The sequence below is a fragment of the Musca vetustissima genome, unplaced genomic scaffold, assembly GCF_032173495.1.
Source record: "Musca vetustissima isolate MV318-11 ecotype Yass unplaced genomic scaffold, APGP_CSIRO_Mvet_v1 utg23446, whole genome shotgun sequence".
NCBI classification, from domain to species: Eukaryota; Metazoa; Arthropoda; class Insecta; order Diptera; family Muscidae; genus Musca; species Musca vetustissima.
The window spans coordinates 64,563-88,930 of record NW_026872546.1 but is presented as its reverse complement, the minus strand read 5'-3'; the positions used below and the strand labels follow the sequence as shown (position 1 = coordinate 88,930).

General features: G+C 34.9%; 2 protein-coding genes across 2 annotated transcripts; one reads left to right on the top strand and one right to left on the bottom strand.

Annotated features, from left to right (window-relative positions):
• The first annotated feature begins 586 nt into the window (after positions 1–586).
• Positions 587–10,668, top strand: LOC133328585 (chymotrypsin-2-like). Its single transcript, XM_061537170.1, has 3 exons — positions 587–684; positions 5,732–5,936; positions 10,017–10,668. Exons 1-3 carry the CDS (start codon positions 609–611, stop codon positions 10,666–10,668), a joined length of 933 nt encoding a protein of 310 aa, XP_061393154.1. The 5' UTR covers positions 587–608.
• A 3,456-nt stretch (positions 10,669–14,124) lies between these two features.
• Positions 14,125–16,121, bottom strand: LOC133328473 (trypsin-1-like). Its single transcript, XM_061537073.1, has 4 exons — positions 15,910–16,121; positions 14,716–14,998; positions 14,266–14,653; positions 14,125–14,138 (listed from the first exon to the last, which is right to left on the bottom strand). The coding sequence occupies exons 1-4, from the start codon at positions 16,119–16,121 to the stop codon at positions 14,125–14,127; spliced, it is 897 nt and encodes a 298-aa protein (XP_061393057.1).
• Positions 16,122–24,368: the final 8,247 nt, after the last annotated feature.

Genomic DNA, 24,368 nt, shown 5'->3' with positions numbered 1-24,368 from the left:
TCAGCAAGGTCGTGATCTTGTTATACACACATACACATATTTACATACAACCTAATCTTAAATTCATTGATAATTCCAGTTTTCAAAATTCTCACGGCAGAAATAAAGACGACTTTTATCGCTTCTGTAGTATTTTTTGTTGTTGTGTTTGTGTTAGGCTTTCTTGTATTTTTGTTGCTGTTGTTGTGATTGTGTTAGGCTTTCTTTAGCTTCATGGTGTTGTTTTTGTTGTTGCTGTGATTGTGTTAGGTTTTCTACGATTTTTTGTTTATTTCTTATCAATGCGAAAGTATCGAGAATTTATTAGCAAAACAAACAAACAAACGAAAAAGAAAAAAAGCAAAATGAAGAAATACAACAAGAATAAAAACAAAAGCTAGGTATCGTTGATACTATTCCTCCTAAATCCATCGAAGCTTTCTTGGGTATTAATAAAATTTGCAACATTTATTTGTAAATAGAGCGTGCTGGCAAACGGGCTCCGGTGGTAGTGTGGTGATCCTTTTTGAATCTGATGGTAGACAAGTGAAGTTTGTGAAAAAAATAATTAAAAAATAAAAATTATTAAAATTTCAAAATAATCAATAATAAAATAAAAATTGGCTAAAATGTATACCCACGAAGATATGAAGAAATTTTTTAAATTGGCCATTATCCTTTTGTTGTGCAGTGAAATGCAACCAAGTAAGTGATATGGGAAAAGTGAAAATTTAGAGTGAAAAAACTGCAACAATATTATTTTATGTGTAATATATCGAAGATGGAGAGATTAAAATTACTCATTGCAAAGTTTGTAAAATAAAAAAAGATCTATAGAAGTCCAACGATGGCTACCTGTAATAAATTAAATATAATAAAAAATATTTGTGGACCCTGTTTATATATGGCTGGCCTTCAATGTCTACATGTGATAAGGTTATTTGTTTTGAACATAACCTTTGAACTCTGTTAGCATGATTTTTGTAATCCAAATGAGAAAAGTTTTGAATTTAGTGATTTTGATTAACAGGCTATTTTATTAAAAGCATACAAAAGATTTTAAGGATTAAAAAATTGAATGTATACATTTATAAATTTAATTTTTAATGATTTTAGATCTAATAACCAAATGTATTGCTTCCTTTTTATTTTTTAACACATTTAAATATCCGTCTCTAGTCCTTAATATTTTCCAAAAATAATCAGTGATAATTGTGCCTGCATTGGTATTAGTTATCTTATCTCAGGTCTATATATGGATGGTATTCTCTTTGTTCTAAGGATTGTATATTAAAGTGGGGGCGTTTTTTCATAAAAAATTCTTCAGTTCAAAGTCCAAATTCAAAGACTTCTGCCTTCCATTGAAAATATTTTTGTTTTAATGTCAAGGACCTAAAATCCTTTCGTACAGTTCACATAATAATATGGACGAATATTTAACATGTTACAATTTCTCAGGATAAAGTCCCAATTTCCGTAAATTTTAAAACAGTGAAATTTATGTTTTTCTTTAATTTTATGACCAGTTGTAAATTCGAATATCAGTCCAGAATCCTTTATATATTCCTACCAGTGAACGGAGCAGTATAGTCGGACGGGGCCGACCATATGATACCCTACAAAACTTCCACGAAAATCTAACTTTCTGTGGTTTTATATTCTGAGCATGGACAATATTTTGCGATATTTCCACCCTCTTAACCGACTAGAAATCAAGAAATATTACTAATATTCCGTTCAGCAATCCTTTATTGTGCAGTTGTAAATTCGAATATCAGTCCAGAATCCTTTATATATTCCTACCAGTGAACGGAGCAGTATAGTCGGACGGGGCCGACCATATGATACCCTACAAAACTTCCACGAAAATCTAACTTTCTGTGGTTTTATATTCTGAGCATGGACAATATTTTGCGATATTTCCACCCTCTTAACCGACTAGAAATCAAGAAATATTACTAATATTCCGTTCAGCAATTGTGGCCTATAGATCGACTCTACAAAACACAAAAAATTAAGTTTTCAGTCTACTTCGTCCCAATATTATTATCTGATCATCACCGAAAATTATAGGCGTTGTCCTCATGGAAAATTTCAAAGCGATCAGCGCTATATTTCCTTCCTCTAGTGTGGTAATGGGATACTAAATAATATAGGAATACGTACGCACCTATAAATATTTACGTGTAACTCCCACATCCGAGTACATACGTCATATAATTGGTATCAATTTAAAGGCCAGCCACTCCTCTTGGATATACTATGTCCGTCAGGAGTAAATATATACGCTATAGAATACAAATTTTGTAATTTTTCACACAAAAGTTAGGGCCATTTGACCCGCAAAATATTGACCGATCTTTATTAAAACAGTCATGCTTATTCTTCGGCCCGACCCCCTTCTCCATGTGAAAACTCGCGATGTTAGGACCATAATTGTGACCTGTGGAGCGAGCAGAAAATCAGACAAATACTAACCGATCTTTACCAAAAACAATAGGGGTCTTCATTAGCCAGAACCCATCCCACATGCACAATTTCGTGAAAATTGGTCCATAACTGTGGCTTGTATCGTGTTTACAAATTATAATGGACAGACGGATGGACACACATGTCTAGATCGATTCAGCTAGTCGAGATATGACGATCGGTATACTTAAAGGTGGGTCTAGGATCAATATTTCGCGGCGTTACAAACTTTTGGGGCTGCACCCTGACAACATAGTTGTGTAAGGTATAACAATAATGTGTGGCCTTTGGTTTTCCATTGCAATCGGTTATCTTATCGTAATTCTATATCTGGATGTTATTATCTTTGTTCTAAGGAGTATTTATTATTCAAAGTTCATAGTCCATGTTCAAAGAAGTCGAGCCTAAGATAATAATTATCGGAAACAACAAAATTACGGTTCAAAAAGCTTTGTATATTTATTTCAAGGACCTCCTAACCATACTAGCGAAAAATACCATACCCGACCCACCATTAGGGTGCTCTTAGGATTGTACAATAAATTTGATTGATCGGATGGTGTGGTCCATAGGCATGGATTTTTAAAGAATTTTTGAGGCTTCCATAGAAGTGTTTTTTTTTAAGATTTTTAGAGGTGGATTTTTTAAAATATTTTTTTCAGGCGTGGATTTTTATAAAAATTTTGCACATGGTTCCTTTTGAGAATATGCATAGAATCACTTTTTAAGTCGATTTATGCATGTCCATCCGTCCGTCCGCCTGTCCATGTTAAATTGTAAAGAAAGTCGATGGTGCAACAAAGTCCTAAAATATCTTTCGATTTGCACGAAATTTAGCATAGGGTACTGAATTGAGACTAGAATGATGTGTGTCAAGTTTCTAGAAAATCGGGTCAGATTTAGATATAGCTTCGATATATATTTTCGTCCGATTTAAGGTAAATGGGGTACCAAAGTCCCTATATATCATTCGATTTGCACGAAATTCGGCATAATGTACTGAATTCAGTCTAGAACGATGTGTGTAAAATTTCGTGAAAATCGGTTCAGAATTAGATATAACTCTCATATATAGTTTTGTCCGATTTTATGTAAATGGTGCAACAAAGTCCCTATATATCTCTCGATTTGCACGAAATTTGGCACACCGTACGGAATAAAGTCTAGAGTGATGTGTGCTAAGTATCGTGGAAATCGGTTCAGATTTAGATATAGCTCCCATATATATTTTCGTCCGATTTTAGGTAAATAGTGCCCCAAAGTCCCTCTATATAGTTCGATTTGCACGAAAAAGCGTACCGAATTAAGGCTAGAACGATGTGTGTTAAATTTCGTGCAAATTGGTTCAGATTTAGATAGAGCTCCCATATATATTTTCGTCCGATTTAAGGGAAATGGGGCACCAAAGTCCCTATATATCCTTCGATTTGCACGAAATTTAATTCGTCGTACTGAATTAAGTCTAGAACGATCTGTGTAAAATTTCGTGAAAATCGGTTAGGTTTAGATAAATCTCCTATATTTTCGTCCGATTTTAGGTAAATAGTCCATCAAAGTCCCTATATATTCTTCGATTTGCACGAAATTTGGTATAGCGTACTGAATTAAGTCTAGAACAATGTGTGTTAAATTTCGTGAAAATCGGTTCGGATTTAGATATAGCTCCCATATATATTTTCGTCCGATTTTAGATAAATTGTAAATCCCTAAATGTCTTTCGATTTGCACGAAATTTGGCACAGCGTACTGATTTAAGCCTAGAATGATGTGTGCTACGTTTCGGGAAAATCGGTTAAGATTTAGATATAGCTCCCATATATATTTTCGTCCGATTTTAGATAAATAATGCACCAAAGTCCATATATATTCTTCAAAAAGAAGTTGCAAAAAGACATGAGTATGTTCCTTCGAGGGAACATTGACATTCAATTGTAAGAATACAGTCCGACTTTACTACTTTCCTTACTGGTTTATTTCTCTTTTTTTTTTTAATAATTTTAAAAATGTAGAATTTTGTTGTTGTTGTTTTAAAATATTAAAAACGACATCATTGATTACTTTCGAATAGGGCTGGAAAAGTGGCGTTTTTAATGTTTTTAAAAGATTTTTTTTCAAGACGTGGAATTTTTAATATTTTTAGAAAATAGAACTCTATGACTTTCTATTGCCCATAGAATTGGATTTTTAATAGGTATTCATTATTTCTATAAGATTGATATCTCGCATTATTTTAAGCCCATTCAAATTTTATTTCACAATCCCACCACCAGGTGTACCCTTACAAATTCCTGTTTCTGATCATTTCATACTGGTCTTCAAAAATAAAATATTTATTTTGACAATTACGAGTGCATTGCCTCTAATCGGGTGATCGCTGATTTTCTAGTATATTCAAATAATGCATTCCAAAAATATATATTTATGATTTTCAAGTCACGTTCACCCAGTGAATACAAGTAGCTGTTATTGTTTTGAGTGAACAAATCTAATCATCCAATAACCACAGATAAATTCTTTAATGCTGACTATATTATAATAAAAAATTTGGTATTCAAAATATGATGATAAGTTGGTAACAAAAATTTTGGAAATATTCTATAATTCCAAATGACGTTACTAATTCTAATCTTCGGTCACGCATACGCTCACTCTCTAAATCGGTCACTTCAAAAGATAAAAAATTTCCATAAACGGCTGCTTATCGCGATTTTGTGAGGGGTAAACTAACAAAGTTGGTAACAAGAAGCACAGCAAGAAAGTATGGCCTTAACCTAGCGGGGTAAACGTAGCGAGCAAAACAAAAGAACAAAAACACAATCATATTATTATTATTGATACTGTATTGAAGACTTATCCGTTGCCAGGTCCAATTTTTGGTATAAATCACATTTTTATTTTTAAAAAACAATTGAAATTCGGAAAGTACAGCAAAATGTACTTGAGAATAAATATCGTATGATTTTTGTTTTGCTCGTTGCATTTTATTTATTTTTGGTATATAGATAGATACGAAGGTGTGTATGTATGTATACGTATATCAAGCGGTGTGCGTAAGGTATGTAGTAGGCTCTTGCTTTGCTGGGGGTACTTCTATGTTGTTTAAAAAAATTGTCATGAAATTGTTGAACTTCTTATCAGCGTAAATAATTAAAAAATAATAAAAATATATAAACAAAGAAGACATACATACATATACATGTATAAAAAAAAATTAGAAATATAAATGAAATTTGTTAGTCAAATTATACAAAAAAAAAATAATTTTTGCGTTCTTCTTTTGCAGGTGACACACAATTGGATACATATGAAAATCGTATTTTATATTATCGTGCCGATCATAATGCCACTGTAGCCACCTTGGATAGCAGTAAATATCACGCCTCTATTAGACTCAAGGAAAAAGATGGACGTTATGGTGCGGGACATATTTGTTCGGGGGCATTGATAGCACCATCGGTGGTTTTGACAGCAGCTAGTTGTGTATACAAGTAAGTACAAGACCTAAAAGTATGCAATAAATTTTAGTTTATTTCGTTAAATTAAAAAAAATCTGCTATAAGATATTTTTAGTTTTTTTTTTCAATGGCCAATAATGCCTTGATTTTTTTAAAAATAATTTTTCAAGAGCTAAGCCTACTTATTTTAAAATATTTTTTTTCAAGGAAAAAATCGGTTCAGATTTAGATATAGCTCCCATATATATATTTTCGTCCGATTTAATGTAAATGGTGCACCAAAGTCCCTATATATCTTTCGATTTGCACGAAATCTGGTATAGTGTACTGAATTAGGTCTAGAATGATGTGTGTTAAGTTTCTTGAAAATCGGTCCAGATTTAGATATAGGCCACATATATAAATGGTGTACCAATGTCTCTATATATCTTTCGATTTGCGCGAAATTTGGCATAGCGTAATGAATTAAGTCTAGAATGATGTGTGCAAGGTTTCCTGAAAATCAGCCCAGATTTAGATATAGCTCCCATATATATTTTCGTCCAATTTAATGTAAATGGTGTACCAAAGTCCCTATATATCTTTCGATTTGCACGAAATTTGGTATAGAGTAATGAATTGGGTCTAGAATGATGTGTGTTAAGTTTTCTGAAATTCGGTCCAGATTTAGATATAGCTCCCATATATATTTTCGACCGATTTAATGTAAATGGTGCACCACAGGTCAAGAATGATGTGTGTTAAGTTTCGTGAATTTTGTAGGAATCGGTTCAGATTTAGATATAGCTTCGATTTTGCACAAAATATATTTAAATTAGTATAACTTAACCTGTGACAAGTTCCGATTAAATGGGTTTTGATTTCCATATAGCTTTTATATATATTTTCCGATTTTTAGTAAAGGGTGCACCAAACTACTCATATTTATCCAATCGGACACCCGGATTGATATTTGCTTTAAATGGGCTTACATAAATTTGTCCCATCTGACCAAATGAAAAATATACTATAGGTTACAGAATGGCATGTGTATGGATACATTTTCATGTTAATGGTCCTTCAAAGATGCGACGCCTGTTAGGATTCATCTGTTGAATATACCCAAAGTGGTGAAGGGTATCATATAGTCGGCCCGTCTGACTTAACTACTTTCCTTTCTGGTTTTAAATATATTTTCGAGGCGTGGATTTAAAAAAAATCAAGGGCCAAGGCGTGGATTTTTTTAAAAATAATTTTTCAAGGCGTGGATTTTTTTAAAAAGATTTTTTTTAAGGCTTGGATTTTTTTAAAAAGATTTTTTTAAGGATTGAATTAAAAAAAAAAAAAAAAAATAATTATATTATTCGATTTTTTTAAAAATATTTTTTCAAGGTATGGATTTTTTAAAAATGTGTGTTTTAATGGTCACATATAGTGGATTTCGTAAAACATATTTTTAAGACCCAAAGAGGCGTAGATTTATTTTTATATATTTTCAAGGTTTCCATAGGCGTGGATTTATTTCAAAATATTTTTCAAGGTTTCCATAGGCGTGGATTTATTTCAAAATATTTTTCAAGGTTTCCATAGGCGTGGATTTATTTCAAAATATTTTTCAAGGTTTCCATAGGCGTGGATTTATTTCAAAATATTTTTCAAGGTTTCCATAGGCGTGGATTTATTTCAAAATATTTTTCAAGGTTTCCATAGGCGTGGATTTATTTCAAAATATTTTTCAAGGTTTCCATAGGCGTGGATTTATTTCAAAATATTTTTCAAGGTTTCCATAGGCGTGGATTTATTTCAAAATATTTTTCAAGGTTTCCATAGGCGTGGATTTATTTCAAAATATTTTTCAAGGTTTCCATAGGCGTGGATTTATTTCAAAATATTTTTCAAGGTTTCCATAGGCGTGGATTTATTTCAAAATATTTTTCAAGGTTTCCATAGGCGTGGATTTATTTCAAAATATTTTTCAAGGTTTCCATAGGCGTGGATTTATTTCAAAATATTTTTCAAGGTTTCCATAGGCGTGGATTTATTTCAAAATATTTTTCAAGGTTTCCATAGGCGTGGATTTATTTCAAAATATTTTTCAAGGTTTCCATAGGCGTGGATTTATTTCAAAATATTTTTCAAGGTTTCCATAGGCGTGGATTTATTTCAAAATATTTTTCAAGGTTTCCATAGGCGTGGATTTATTTCAAAATATTTTTCAAGGTTTCCATAGGCGTGGATTTATTTCAAAATATTTTTCAAGGTTTCCATAGGCGTGGATTTATTTCAAAATATTTTTCAAGGTTTCCATAGGCGTGGATTTATTTCAAAATATTTTTCAAGGTTTCCATAGGCGTGGATTTATTTCAAAATATTTTTCAAGGTTTCCATAGGCGTGGATTTATTTCAAAATATTTTTCAAGGTTTCCATAGGCGTGGATTTATTTCAAAATATTTTTCAAGGTTTCCATAGGCGTGGATTTATTTCAAAATATTTTTCAAGGTTTCCATAGGCGTGGATTTATTTCAAAATATTTTTCAAGGTTTCCATAGGCGTGGATTTATTTCAAAATATTTTTCAAGGTTTCCATAGGCGTGGATTTATTTCAAAATATTTTTCAAGGTTTCCATAGGCGTGGATTTATTTCAAAATATTTTTCAAGGTTTCCATAGGCGTGGATTTATTTCAAAATATTTTTCAAGGTTTCCATAGGCGTGGATTTATTTCAAAATATTTCTCAAGGTTTCCATAGGCGTGGATTTATTTCAAAATATTTTTCAAGGTTTCCATAGGCGTGGATTTATTTCAAAATATTTTTCAAGGTTTCCATAGGCGTGGATTTATTTCAAAATATTTTTCAAGGTTTCCATAGGCGTGGATTTATTTCAAAATATTTTTCAAGGTTTCCATAGGCGTGGATTTATTTCAAAATATTTTTCAAGGTTTCCATAGGCGTGGATTTATTTCAAAATATTTTTCAAGGTTTCCATAGGCGTGGATTTATTTCAAAATATTTTTCAAGGTTTCCATAGGCGTGGATTTATTTCAAAATATTTTTCAAGGTTTCCATAGGCGTGGATCTATTTCAAAATATTTTTCAAGGTTTCCATAGGCGTGGATTTATTTCAAAATATTTTTCAAGGTTTCCATAGGCGTGGATTTATTTCAAAATATTTTTCAAGGTTTCCATAGGCGTGGATTTATTTCAAAATATTTTTCAAGGTTTCCATAGGCGTGGATTTATTTCAAAATATTTTTCAAGGTTTCCATAGGCGTGGATTTATTTCAAAATATTTTTCAAGGTTTCCATAGGCGTGGATTTATTTCAAAATATTTTTCAAGGTTTCCATAGGCGTGGATTTATTTCAAAATATTTTTCAAGGTTTCCATAGGCGTGGATTTATTTCAAAATATTTTTCAAGGTTTCCATAGGCGTGGATTTATTTCAAAATATTTTTCAAGGTTTCCATAGGCGTGGATTTATTTCAAAATATTTTTCAAGGTTTCCATAGGCGTGGATTTATTTCAAAATATTTTTCAAGGTTTCCATAGGCGTGGATTTATTTCAAAATATTTTTCAAGGTTTCCATAGGCGTGGATTTATTTCAAAATATTTTTCAAGGTTTCCATAGGCGTGGATTTATTTCAAAATATTTTTCAAGGTTTCCATAGGCGTGGATTTATTTCAAAATATTTTTCAAGGTTTCCATAGGCGTGGATTTATTTCAAAATATTTTTCAAGGTTTCCATAGGCGTGGATTTATTTCAAAATATTTTTCAAGGTTTCCATAGGCGTGGATTTATTTCAAAATATTTTTCAAGGTTTCCATAGGCGTGGATTTATTTCAAAATATTTTTCAAGGTTTCCATAGGCGTGGATTTATTTCAAAATATTTTTCAAGGTTTCCATATGGATTTGGGTTTATTTCAAAATATTTTTCAAGGTTTCCATATGGATTTGGGTTTAGTTTCGTTCGTGTGAATTTTTTTATTAACACTTTTCAAACCGTAGATCTTCTTCTTTATCAATTCGCAATCATTTCCCATATATCTCCCCTAGCAATACAGACAATTTCGAATGCAATTTCATTATCACAAATTCAATAATTTCCCTTCTTTCTTCTTCTATTTTGCAGTTATGATGCCAATAAACCTTATCATCCCTCCGAACTGAAAGTTGTCTTGGGCTCTGTATCACGCTATCAAAAGCACGAGCAAACTTTAATCTATAGTGTGACTCACAATTATCAATCGCCTGGCTTTGATGCCATAAAGCTACGTGACAATTTGGCCATACTAATGTTAGAAAATGATGTACCTGAAATGAATGCAAACATCAAACCGATTACTTTGCAAACATACAACACTAATTGGTATAGCAGCAAAGCTGATATGAAATTTAAGGTTACCACCTGGTTAGAAACACAAGAGGGTTTATTTTTAAATCCGTTGATGTTTTTGGATGCCAGTCGAATAGAAAATGAAGAATGTTTGAAGCAGTATGGTCCCGTCTATGGTCCTGGCATGTTGTGTATGCGCACCATGGAATCGACAATGCAACATGATGTTGGTTCTCCCCTATTTTTGGATAATAAATTAATAGGGTTGATGAGCATCAACAATGGACTTAAGAATCCGGCCATTTTTACTGATGTTGCATATCACGGCAAATGGATACGGGAAGTGATCGGTGATGGCCATCATAAAAATAGTGCAATTTGGGGTATGTTGGGTTTCTTGGCGCTCACATGGTTAGCTTTGAAGCGTATTAAATATTTTAAGTTTTGAAATATTTTAGTTGTAAACTAAAAGTTGTAGATCTCGTTATAATTTTTTAAAATGTTAAATAGTTTTAAGTGACACCATTTATTTATTAATAACTATAGAGTACAAAAAATCGGAAAGACTGTTTTATAGTTTTTCATAAACTAATTGTAAATAAAAAGTATGTAGACATATTTAAAACCAATTGTTGTTTTATTACTTTTTTGAAAAAAAAAAATATTAAAAAATCCATGTTTACGGAACCCTGGAAAATTAAAAAAAATCCAATCCTATATTAAAAAATCCAAGCCTGTTTAGCCATTATAAAAAATGTTAAAAAATATTAAAAAATAGGCCTGTTTAGCGATTATAAAAAATGTTAAAAAATATTAAAAAATAGGCCTGTTTAGCGATTATAAAAAATGTTAAAAAATATTAAAAAATAGGCCTGTTTAGCCATTGAAAAATGTTGTTAAAAAATCCACGCCTTCTTTGGAACTTGAAAAAATGTTGTTAAAAAATCCACGCCTTCTTTGGAACTTGAAAAAATATTTTTAAAAAAATCCACGCCTTGTTTGGCCGTTGAAAAAATATTAAAAAAACTCAAGCCTTCTTTACTTACTTAGCTGGCCTGTGACAGGACTTTCGTTCCATAAGCCGAGCTTAAAAAACATTTCCAGGCGTGTCGGTCTTTTGCGCAGTTTTTTTTCTATTTGTAAGACCATCTTCGGCAATGTTGTCTTCCACTTGATCTTTCCATCTTATTCATGACCTTCCTCTTCTGCGTGAACAATCAGCTGGTTCGCTTTGCCTTCTGGGCGGGGGCATCTTCATCCATTCTCACAACATGACCTAGCCAACGTAGTCGCTGCAGCTCAATACGTCTAATAATGTCGATGTCCGAGAATAGCTGATAAAACTCATGGTCCATAGATCTTTCGGAGAATTTTTCTCTCAAACACTCCACTCATCTGCTTGCGCAAGTACCCATACTTCAGATCCATATAACAGCACGGGTAGTATCAGCATCTTGTAGAGTGTGAGTTTGGCCTGGCGGGAGGTAGCCTTGCTTTTGAGTTGTTTGCTCAGACCATAGTAGCATCGGTTGGTCATCACTATCCTTCTCCGAATTTCAAAACTGATGTCATTCGTTTTATTTATGACGGTACCAAGATATATACAATCTTTGACTACCTCGAAGCTGTAGTTTTCAAGTTCCACAGTTGGTCCGAGTCTACCGGACATCTTGCGCGCTGATACCATCAGCTTGGTCTTCTCGCCGATTACTGCCAGACCCACTTTGGTGGACTCCTTCTCAATTTGTTCAAAGGTGGCTGTTATCGCTCTCAATGTTCGACCCATTACGCCGATGTCATCGGCGGAGCCCGGGCCCCCCGAAATGAATTTTTTTTCACAGTAAATTTATGTTTGCAACAGCGAATTTTTTCATTTTGTACTGCCGGTGGATTTGTAAGGTCTGAAGCCGCATTGGTATGGTCCAATAATGTCATTGACCATTGGATGCAGTCGTTCACACAACACGCTGGATAGCACTTTATATGCGATGGGAAGGAGACTTATTCCTCTATAGTTGGCACATATCGTCTTATCTCCTTTTTTGTGCACGGGACACAGGATGCTGAGGTTCCAATCATTGGACATGCATTATTCTAGCCAAATTGTACTAATCAGCTGGTGAATGCTCCTTACCAGCATTTGACCACCAGTCTTGAATAGTTCGGCTTGTAACCCATCGTCACCTGTTGCTTTATTATTCTTCAGCCGATTGATTGCTATTCTGACTTCATCTTGGCTAGGTGGTATACATTCTATACCGTCATCTCTTCTTGGTTCTGGGGTATCCTCTTCACCGCTGCTATTTGATACCACAAGTTTTTCAAAATGCTCCTTCCAGATCCACAGCATGCTGTCTGTATCTGCAACAGGGCTTCCTTCTTTATATCTACAGGAGGATGTGCCTGCACCAAAGCCTTCGGTTTGTTATCCATCCTTCCCGATAGTTATCCATCAAATTACGTGTTGCTACTGTCCGCAGGGTTGCCCTATACGCTGCGTTTTTCATATCAGTAGCATTACGACACTCCTGATCGTACCACGGATTTCATAATGGTGGTCTTTGGTACCCAAGTGTTGCTTTTGCTGCAGTTTGTAGGAAGCAATTCTCTGCCATTGGGCTTCTATATTATTATCGGGACAAGGAGTGTTTTCGTCAAGCAGTTAGGTTAGTTGAGCGGAGAAGGCTTCTTCTATCTGTTGTGTTTGCAGGTTTTCGACGTTAAATTTCCGTGTTACATTAGATCGCACCTTTGCTGGTAAGGTAAGGTAAGGTAATGGTCCGAATCGATATTCGCTCCCCCGGATCGATCGGACGTCTAAAACACTGGACGAATGCCTTCCGTCTATCACAACATGATCGATTTGATTTCTCGTTGTTCGATCGGAAGAAATCCAAGTGGCCTTGTGTATATCGAGATGCTTGAATCTGGTGCTGCTAACTACCATGTTTTTGCTGCTGCGAAGTCAATCAACCTTATGCCGTTGTCTGATGTTTCTTCAAAGATATTTTCCCTTCTGCATTAAAATCTCCAAGTAGAATTTTTATGTCATGGCCAGGGCAAAGGTCATATGCTGTTTCTAGGCGTTCGTAAAATATGTTTTTGGTCTGTTCATCTTTATCTTCGGTCGGAGCATGGGCGCAAATGAGACTGATGTAGAAGAACTTCGCTTTTATACGGATTATAGCAATTCGCTCATCAACTGGAGTGAATCTGGAGACGAGGTCTTTTAGTCTCCTGTTAACCATAAATCCACAGCCAAATTCATGTCTCGTTTCATGGCAGCTATAATACAGTGCGCAATCGTCTGATTTTCTTAAGCTTTCCATCGCATTTCCTGTAAGGCAATAATATAGGCTTTGTACTTCTTGAGTACCTCCGCCAAAGGGAACACTGCGCCTGTTCTGTTCAACGTTCGCGCATTCTAAGTGCAGATTCGCAGATCGTGGTCCTTTATAAGTTTGCGGGGTAGTCAACATTAAGGGGGTTTGGTTTTCTTTTCATAGTAGGTTGGGTTTTCCGAGAGTGGGCAACTAACCCGACGCCTCAACCCATTTTTTTATAGTTTTTATGGGTGAACTCAAGGCACATATTAGCTCACTATTTCAGCGGGTTATGAAAATAGCTACCCCAGGTGGCACGTGGGGGAGGTCAGTGTCCACAATTGAGATGAAAGAGGGACCAAGATATGCCTGGACTTCGCCATGTTAAAGCCAATCAGAGCCGTTGCTTGGTATCTATCATCCCGTACGCCACCCCTCCCAAGCCTTGTTTGGCCCTTGAAAATATTTAAAAAAATCCTCGCCTGTTTGGCTATTTAAATAAATCCACGCCTCTTTGGCTTCTGAAACATATTTTTAAATAGATTTAAAATAAATAGGACTTTCAAAAATGTATTTTTAAATCAATCCTTGCCTTCTAGAATTTTTGAAATAAAATTTATTAATTTATATTTATTGTTAAATTAATTTAGAAACAATACTTAAAAATACCAAAATTACATAAATTACATTTCGTTCGAAAATCGTTGTCGATGAATTCGTACCATGTGTGGAATTTGAACCACCTGTGGAATTTTTGGCATACGGTATAATTGTATAATTAAAATATGCATTAATTGGAGATAAATCATCGACATGTTGTAATTTGGAACCAGTTTTATTACGTATCCAATCAATGTAGTAGGCAACATTGGTATATACGCCCGGAAAGCCAGGCTTGGCACAACCAACACCAAACGAAACAATACCCACAAGTGTGTCATCGCAAACCAAAGGGCCACCTGAGTCAGCAGAACAGGCGTCACGTCCTCCAGACATATAACCGGCACATAACATACCTGCAGTTAGACTTTCGTCTCCATAATGTTCGGAGCACACGGAATGGCTGATAAGGGGCACTTCGACTAAACGTAGAGTTTGAGCATAATAGCCCTGAATAAGAGGGGAATGAATGTATTATTATATAGTTTATTTATGGATAAGCCTTTCCTTACCTTCTCTGTTAGACCCCATCCACTGACGGTACACTTGGTACCCGCCGTTAAATTTGCATTTTCATTCAATTCAATTAGTGATGCTCCTCGGTAATTACTGGGTACGGTTTGGTTTAAAATCATAATTGTAATATCATCTTCGAATGTTTCGGGATCAAAATTGGGTCCCACAATTATATCCTTGACTGATAATTGTAATGTATTACCATCTTTCTTTGTACGATCCAAATTACCCATTACAATGGAATAGTCCTGAGGTGAATGGAATTTTTGCTGATTGTCACTGAAAAATAAAACAAAATAATGAAAAGTTATGATCGTTGAAATTAATTAAAATTTTAAAAAATTAATTAAAATTAATTAAAAACCAGTGAGCGGAGCAGTATAGTCGGTCCAGTGAGCGGAGCAGTATAGTCGTACGGGCCGACAATACGATACCCTACACAACTACCTCGGGGCTCTAACTTTCTGCGGATTTTTATTCCGAGCCTGGGCAATATTTCGTAATATTTGCACCCTCTTGGCCGATTAGAGATCAACAGCTCTTAATTACACTGATATATTTTCAGACACCCATTGATTATTTGGTGTACAATTAACATAAATAAGTCGAAATGTTATATGGACACTATCGATTTCAAGCAAACCTGCCAGAGATTAGTTTAAATTAACTTCAGTACGTTGTGTCAATCGGCCAAGCTGTGGATCTTTAGTGCACAATTTACTTAAAACCGGACGAAAAAATATATAGGAGGTGTACACATCATTCTAGACTTAATTTAGTACGCTATGCCAAAATTCTTACAATTAAAAGATTTGCAGGGACTTTTGTGCACCATTTACCTAAAATCGGTCGAAACTTAGCACACATCATTCTAGACCCAATTCAGTAGGCTATACCAAATTTCGTGCAAATCGAAAGATACATAGGGACATTGGTACGCCATTTACCTTAAATCGGACGAAAATATATATGGGAGCTATATCTAAATCTGGACCGATTTTTCCCAATTTCAATAGGGTTCGTCCTTGGGCCAAATAAGTGAGCTGTGCCAAATTTCATCCAAATCGGATTTCATCGCATATTCTCAAAAGGAACCATGGGTCTATCTCGATTCCTTTTGCCTGTTACAACATATGCACAAAGACATAATACCCTGTACCACAGTGTGGTGAAGGGTATAAAAATCGCACTTACCTCCTATTAAACTACCACCACACACATGACCAATTCCAAAGAATACTCTATCCAGAACCTTCATACGAATCGACACTTGATATCGGGTATTATTCCAAGTCACTTCGGTGCCATTGATAATACGTGAATCCCATTGAGGTGTCAAAGCGTGTGTTATCAAAAGTGAGTAGATGAAAATCAGACATTTCAGAAATCCTTGCAGTTCCATTTAAAAAAAAAAAAATCTATTTATTTATCCCAAAAATATTCCGCTACTTTGTTCCACTGACTCTCTCGATTTCGTATCAAATGTAATTTTCGATTGTTTATAAGTGTATTATTATATTCGAAATTTTTGTTTGGCGAGAAATTTCCTTATCTTAATTTCGTGCCCATTGTGGCCATCTATTGGTTTTTAATTGAAAATCTAAAGTAGTCGACATCGTTCTAATTTAATTGGTATCACTTGCTATGATAACGATCTTGATATGGGTGATTTTTTCGATCTGTATTTATTTTTGGAGTGGATCTAATTACATTTTTATTGTAAAATGATTAAGAAAATAATATAACTGATAAAATACTGTAGGGTATATTTACTTTATACGTCATATGTAATATCAAGCATGATTCATCAATATTATTATATTAGACAGCCTCCAGTTATATGCCACCTTGTAAATTTCCAAAAAATGGGGCTTTTAAGTATATTTTTTTCGAAGACCATTAATAGGCATGAATTTTTTAATATTATTTTTTCAAGAACCATCAATAAGCGGGGATTTTTAAAAATATATTTTTTAAAAACAGCTCAACTTACCCAACTGCTTGACGAAAGCACCCCTTGTCCCGACAATAATATAGAAGCACAATGGCAGAGAATTGCCCACTCCCTACAAACTGCAACAAAAGCAACACTTGGGTACCAAAGACCACCAGCAAGAAATCCGTGGAACGTTCAGGAGTGTCGTAATACTACTGATATGAAAAACGCAGCGTATAGGGCAACGCTGCGGACAGTAGCAACACGTCATGCGATGGAGAACTATCGGAAGAAAATGAAGAGAGGAGAAACGTATTTTCAGAACGAAGAAGAAAGATCAAGAAAAACGTGAGCGTGAGCAAATCGAGACATACAGGAGTCAGAATGAAGTTCAAAAATTCGACCACGGGTAAAACACCAAACCGAAGAGATAAAGAAGGAAACCTGGTGACAGATACAGACAGCGTGCTGAGGATCTGGAAGGAACATTTTGAAAAACTTCTGGTATTAAATAGTAGCGGTGAAGAGGATACCCCATAACCAATAATAGATGACGGTATAGAGTGTATACCTCCTAGCCAAGATGAAGTCAGAATAGCAATCAATCGGCTGAAGAATAATAAAGCAGCAGGTTACAAGAAGAACTATTCAAGACTGGTGGTCAGATGCTGGTCAGGAGCATGCACCGCCTAATTAGTATAATTTGGCTAGAAGAATGCATACCCAATTATTGGAACCTTAGCATCCTGTGTGCCGTGCACAAAAAAGGAGACAAGGCGATATGTGCCAACTACTGAGGAATAAGTCTCCTTCTCATCGCATATAAAGTGCTATCCAGGCTACTGTGTGAACTTCTAAAGCCAATGGTCAATGACTTTATTGGACCATACCCATGTGGCTTCAGACCTGGCAAATCCACCATTGATCAGATTTTCACTCTGCGCCAAATCCTGGAAAAACCCACGACACATTCCACCTATTCGTCGACTATAAAGCCGCATTCGACAGCCCTATCCATTCAGAAGTGTATGAAGCCATGCCTGCGTTTGGCATTCCTGCAAAATTAATGCGGCTATGCAGGATAACTTTAACTGGTACAATATCAGCAATTTAAGTCGGAATGAACCTCTCGGAGCCCTCTAATACCGAACGAGGATTCAGACAAGGTGATAGTTTGTCGTGTGACCTATTTAAAATCCTGCTGAAAAAGGTCATACGATAGGCAAAAGTGAACAGAAATGACACTCTGTATACTAAACAACACATGTTACTCGCCTATGCCGATGACATCGATATAATGGGTCGAACATTGCGAGCGGTAACAGCCACCTTTAAACAAATTGAAAAGGTGTCTGCCAAAGTGGGTCTGGCAGTAAACGGCGAGAAGACCAAGCTGATGGTATCAACGCGCAAGACGTCCAGTAGACTCGGACCAACTTTGGAACTTGAGAACTACTGCTTCGAGGTAGTCAAGGATTTTATATACTTTGGTACCGCCATAAATAAAACGAATGACATCAGATTTGAAATTCGGAGAAGGATAATGATGGCCCACCGATGCCACTATGGTCTGAGCAAACAACTTAAAAGCAAGGCCACCTCCCGCCAACCTCACACTCTACAAGACGCTGATACTACCCACGCTGTTATATGGATCTGAAGCATGGGTACTTGCGCAAGCAGATGAGGCACCTCTTGAAGTATTTGAAAGAACAATTCTCCGAAAGATCTATGGGCCGATCTGAGTTGACGATGAATATCGCCGTCGAATGAACCATGAGTTGTACCAGATATTCTCGGACATCGACACTGGCAGACATATTGAGCTGCAGCGACTACGTTGGTTAGGTCAAGTTGTGAGAATGGATGAAAATGCCCCAGCCCAGAAGGCATATAAAGCGAACCAGCTTATGGTTCACGCAGAAGGGGAAGGCCAAGAATACGATGGAAGTTGAAGATCAAGTCGTAGGCAACATTGCCGAAAATGGTCTTTCAAATTGGAGAAACTGCGCAAAAAACCGTCGCGCCTGAAAATCTTTTTTTAAGGCGGGGATTTGTTAAAAATATTTTTCAAATGCTGTTAACAGGCGTGAATTTTTTAATGGCTGTTATTAGGCGTGGATTTCTTAAAGGCTGTTAATAGGCGTGGATTTTTTAAAGGCTGTTAATAGGCGTGGATTTTTTAAAGGCTGTTAATAGGCGTGGATTTTTTAAAGGCTGTTAATAGGCGTGGATTTTTTAAAGGCTGTTAATAGGCGTGGATTTTTTAAAGGCTGTTAATAGGCGTGGATTTTTTAAAGGCTGTTAATAGGCGTGGATTTTTTAAAGGCTGTTAATAGGCGTGGATTTTTTAAAGGCTGTTAATAGGCGTGGATTTTTTAAAGGCTGTTAATAGGCGTGGATTTTTTAAAGGCTGTTAATAGGCGTGGATTTTTTAAAGGCTGTTAATAGGCGTGGATTTTTTAAAGGCTGTTAATAGGCGTGGATTTTTTAAAGGCTGTTAATAGGCGTGGATTTTTTAAAGGCTGTTAATAGGCGTGGATTTTTTAAAGGCTGTTAATAGGCGTGGATTTTTTAAAGGCTGTTAATAGGCGTGGATTTTTTAAAGGCTGTTAATAGGCGTGGATTTTTTAAAGGCTGTTAATAGGCGTGGATTTTTTAAAGGCTGTTAATAGGCGTGGATTTTTTAAAGGCTGTTAATAGGCGTGGATTTTTTAAAGGCTGTTAATAGGCGTGGATTTTTTAAAGGCTGTTAATAGGCGTGGATTTTTTAAAGGCTGTTAATAGGCGTGGATTTTTTAAAGGCTGTTAATAGGCGTGGATTTTTTAAAGGCTGTTAATAGGCGTGGATTTTTTAAAGGCTGTTAATAGGCGTGGATTTTTTAAAGGCTGTTAATAGGCGTGGATTTTTTAAAGGCTGTTAATAGGCGTGGATTTTTTAAAGGCTGTTAATAGGCGTGGATTTTTTAAAGGCTGTTAATAGGCGTGGATTTTTTAAAGGCTGTTAATAGGCGTGGATTTTTTAAAGGCTGTTAATAGGCGTGGATTTTTTAAAGGCTGTTAATAGGCGTGGATTTTTTAAAGGCTGTTAATAGGCGTGGATTTTTTAAAGGCTGTTAATAGGCGTGGATTTTTTAAAGGCTGTTAATAGGCGTGGATTTTTTAAAGGCTGTTAATAGGCGTGGATTTTTTAAAGGCTGTTAATAGGCGTGGATTTTTTAAAGGCTGTTAATAGGCGTGGATTTTTTAAAGGCTGTTAATAGGCGTGGATTTTTTAAAGGCTGTTAATAGGCGTGGATTTTTTAAAGGCTGTTAATAGGCGTGGATTTTTTAAAGGCTGTTAATAGGCGTGGATTTTTTAAAGGCTGTTAATAGGCGTGGATTTTTTAAAGGCTGTTAATAGGCTGTTTTTTAAAGGCTGTTAATAGGCGTGGATTTTTTAAAGGCTGTTAATAGGCGTGGATTTTTTAAAGGCTGTTAATAGGCGTGGATTTTTTAAAGGCTGTTAATAGGCGTTTTTTTAAAGGCTGTTAATAGGCGTGGATTTTTTAAAGGCTGTTAATAGGCGTGGATTTTTTAAAGGCTGTTAATAGGCGTGGATTTTTTAAAGGCTGTTAATAGGCGTGGATTTTTTAAAGGCTGTTAATAGGCGTGGATTTTTTAAAGGCTGTTAATAGGCGTGGATTTTTTAAAGGCTGTTAATAGGCGTGGATTTTTTAAAGGCTGTTAATAGGCGTGGATTTTTTAAAGGCTGTTAATAGGCGTGGATTTTTTAAAGGCTGTTAATAGGCGTGGATTTTTTAAAGGCTGTTAATAGGCGTGGATTTTTTAAAGGCTGTTAATAGGCGTGGATTTTTTAAAGGCTGTTAATAGGCGTGGATTTTTTAAAGGCTGTTAATAGGCGTGGATTTTTTAAAGGCTGTTAATAGGCGTGGATTTTTTAAAGGCTGTTAATAGGCGTGGATTTTTTAAAGGCTGTTAATAGGCGTGGATTTTTTAAAGGCTGTTAATAGGCGTGGATTTTTTAAAGGCTGTTAATAGGCGTGGATTTTTTAAAGGCTGTTAATAGGCGTGGATTTTTTAAAGGCTGTTAATAGGCGTGGATTTTTTTTTTAATTTTTATACCCTAGATTCACTCCGTCTGTCTGTCCATGTTAAATTGGTCACTTATTTGGCCCAAAGACGAACCCTATTGAAATTTGGAAAAGCGGTTAAGATTTAGATATAGCTCCGATATATTTTCGTCCGATTTAATGTAAATGGTGTACCAAAGTCCCTATATATCTTTCGATTTGCACGAAATTTGGCACAGCGTACTGAATTAGGTGTATAAGGATGTGTGTTAAGTTTCCTGAAAATCGATCTAGATTTAAATATAGCTCCCATATATATGTTCGTCCGATTTAAAGTAAATTGCCCACCAAAGTCCCTATATATCTTTTGATTTGCACGAACTTTTGCACAGCGTAATGAATAAGGTCTAGAATGATGTGTGTTAAGTTTCCTGAAAATCGGTTCAGATTTAGAAATAGCTCCCATATATATTTTCGTCCGATTTTAGGTAAATGGTGTGCCAAAGTCCCTATTTATATTGCGATTTGCACGAAATTTGGAATAGCGTAATGAATTAGGTCTGGAATGGTGTGTGTTAAGTTCCCTGAAGAACGGTCCAGATTTAGATATAGCTTCCATATATATTTTCGTCCGAATTAATGTGAATGGTGTACCAAAGTCCCTATATATCTTTCGATTTGCACGAAATTTGGAATGAATTAAGTCTAGAACGATGTGTGTTAAATTTCGTGAAAATCTGCTTAGAATGAGATATAGATTTCATATATATTTTCGTCCGATTTTAGGTAAATGGTGGACCAAAGTTCCTATATATCCTTCGATTTATTCCCAATTTTGGCATAGCGTACTGAATTGAGTCTAGAATAATGTGTGCTAAGATTCGTGAAAACCGGTTCAGATTTAATTATAGCTCCCATATATTTTCGTCCGATTTTATATAAATGGTGAAACAAAGTCCCCATATAACCTTCGATGTGCACGAAATTTGGCATAATGTACTGGATTAAGTCTAGAACAAGGAGTGTTAAGATTCGTGAAAATCGGTTCATATCCCTCATATATTTTCGTCCGATTTTACATAAATGGAGCACCAAACTCCTAATGTTTGTTAGATTAACACGAAATTTTGCACAACGTATCAAATTGAGACTTGAATGATGCAGATGTAAATTTTTAACAGTGCAAAGTACCGAATATCTTGTATTAATTTAGTTATGCACCGTTTTCCATAAATTTGGCCGTGGTACGCAGACGACTCTAAATATGCCCGAATGAAATTAAATTTAGCATAGGCTGCGGAAAGGCATTAGTATGTTTCTTCTAGGGGACATTGACATGCAATTGTAAGGGTACATACATATGTACAATATATCCAAAGTGGTGAAGGTTATCATTTATTCGGCCCAGTCCGACTTTACTATTTTCCTTACTGGTTTAAAAATATATTTTTTTCAACGACCACCAATAGACTTTGGTGTTTTAAAAATATATTTTTTTTCAATGACCATCAATAGGCCTGGATTTTTAAAAACAAATAAGCAATTCAATTTCATGTTTATTCAAGTTGAAAAAATGTTGATTATCTACTTTTTAATTTCATAAACATTTCATATCTTTTAATAAATAAATACGGACTGCCATTGTGATTTAAGGGTTAACCAGTCGTTACTTTATCATAGCATACTTTCAGGCGTTTGCTTTATTTATTTTTCCTCAATTTCAAAGACAAATCAATACATGGTGGCAACTGATTGCGATCCTTTGCCTCTTGATCTTCGAATTTCCTTTTCAAATCATGCTGAAAAAAATGATTCAATTTAAAAAAAATAACCTTAATTTAAAAAAAAAATACCTTCTTACCCAATTAACGAAATATGAAAATCCAAACCTTACAAATAGACCATAAAACGCCTCAAATGCTGTTAGATAGCTGATGCCAATAAATAATCCAGCCAGGCCCATTATAGATACTGAAATGAAATAATTTATGTGGAAATAATAAAAAAATTTTGGTTGGACCCCTTACCCAAATATTCGGTAGTAGTAAAAATGATTAATGTACGAAATTGTAATACCGGCCAATATTGTAAATCTAGTGTTAATGGAAATACTTCATTCGCTGAGGAAAGTTGTTGTGCCTGTCGTGCGGATTTTAAATTCCTGCTGTAATATTTAACGAAAAGAAAATTCTTTTAAATAAAAATCGTTGTTTGAAATGTCAGTTGTGTCACTTACGGCACTTGTATTATTGGTCTGGAAACATATTGGGTGTAATTACAATTGCGCAGACAAGCCCGACAATTAGTTTTTCTCACCATCGTATAGTGTTGTTCTATGCAAAATATATCCGCCAAAGAACACATTTTTAGGTGTTTTGTCATATCTACAATGGAAAAAATATATTCAATATTTTTAAATATATATATTTTTTTTTAATTTTTAAATTGTATTTTTTTATTTATTTAAAAAAATCTCCAATAAACTTACTGGGTACTATATAAATAGCATTATGTGTGAGGCATTTACAATATTTATAATATTCCATTATTTGACAATAGTTCAAACACACACCATATTCATAAAATTTCGTCTTGAATTCCTGCTGAAGTTTATCATAGGGAAACATTTCGTCTTGATAAATACAATTACGTTTCCTAGAATTGGGATGTTGTCATTATATTTTGAAAAACAGTAATATTTTTGTTCATACCATTGTTTGAGGTTCCTTACTCTTGGTTCGGCATAATAATTCTGTATCATATAGGTATATTTTGAAATATTTTTCCTCGGATTCCATACGTAATTGGGGAAATCTGTCATTGATAATAATTCTCGTGGATCTCTTAAGAAAATCTGAAAATAAAATATTCATAATGAGGTAACAAGTAAACAAGTGAAAAAGCGTTAAGTTCGGCCGGGTCGAACTTTGGATACCCTCCACCATAGATATACTGACAGGTACTAGAATTGAAAATATAGGGAACATACAAAAAAGTGGACCTATACCGACATGTCTAAGAACGGATTATGTAAACAATTCGAAGATGGGGAATATCTGTCCACTCCTTCTGAAACCTCCACACAGGGACTAGGTCTAAATGCGGCTATAGTTCAATATCGAACCTTAAGTTCTAATTATTTATCTCGCTATCCTCCGTAGGTGAAATGATTACAACAGAGTCTTAGAACCAATCTCAAAACGCGGAACAAACCAGATAACTATTTAAAGGGGGTTATATGAGGACAACCCCAAAAAGGGGGCGAATATTAATAATTTTTGGTAGAGATATTTGCTACCATATACGACTACAAAATACCAAATTGCAGCAAATTCGGTTGAAAAACGCGCTCAAGAACCCCAAAATACCGAAAATTGGGGGTACCCTATATATGGGGGCTAACCGAAAAAATGGACCTATATTCATAATTTTTTGTGTAGAGGTTTGGTACCTATTAAGAACTCACAATACTAAATTACAGCTAATTCGTAGGAAAAATACGATCAAAACCCCCAAAATACTGAAAATTGGGAGGTACCGTTATATGGGGGCTACCAGAAAAAGTGGACCTCTATTTATAATTTTTTGTGGAGACATTTAGTATCCAATAAGAATCCAATGTACCAAATTTCAGCGGATT

Coding starts and splice junctions, on each gene's coding strand:
- LOC133328585 (XM_061537170.1), top strand. CDS start 609: ATGTATACCCACGAAGATATGAAGAAATTTTTTAAATTGGCCATTATC. Junction 685..5,731: donor GTGCAGTGAAATGCAACCAA/GTAAGTGATATG, acceptor CTTCTTTTGCAG/GTGACACACAATTGGATACA. Junction 5,937..10,016: donor GCAGCTAGTTGTGTATACAA/GTAAGTACAAGA, acceptor TCTATTTTGCAG/TTATGATGCCAATAAACCTT.
- LOC133328473 (XM_061537073.1), bottom strand. CDS start 16,121: ATGGAACTGCAAGGATTTCTGAAATGTCTGATTTTCATCTACTCACTT. Junction 14,999..15,909: donor GGTAGTTTAATAGGAGGTAA/GTGCGATTTTTA, acceptor TTTATTTTTCAG/TGACAATCAGCAAAAATTCC. Junction 14,654..14,715: donor GATGGGGTCTAACAGAGAAG/GTAAGGAAAGGC, acceptor CCTCTTATTCAG/GGCTATTATGCTCAAACTCT.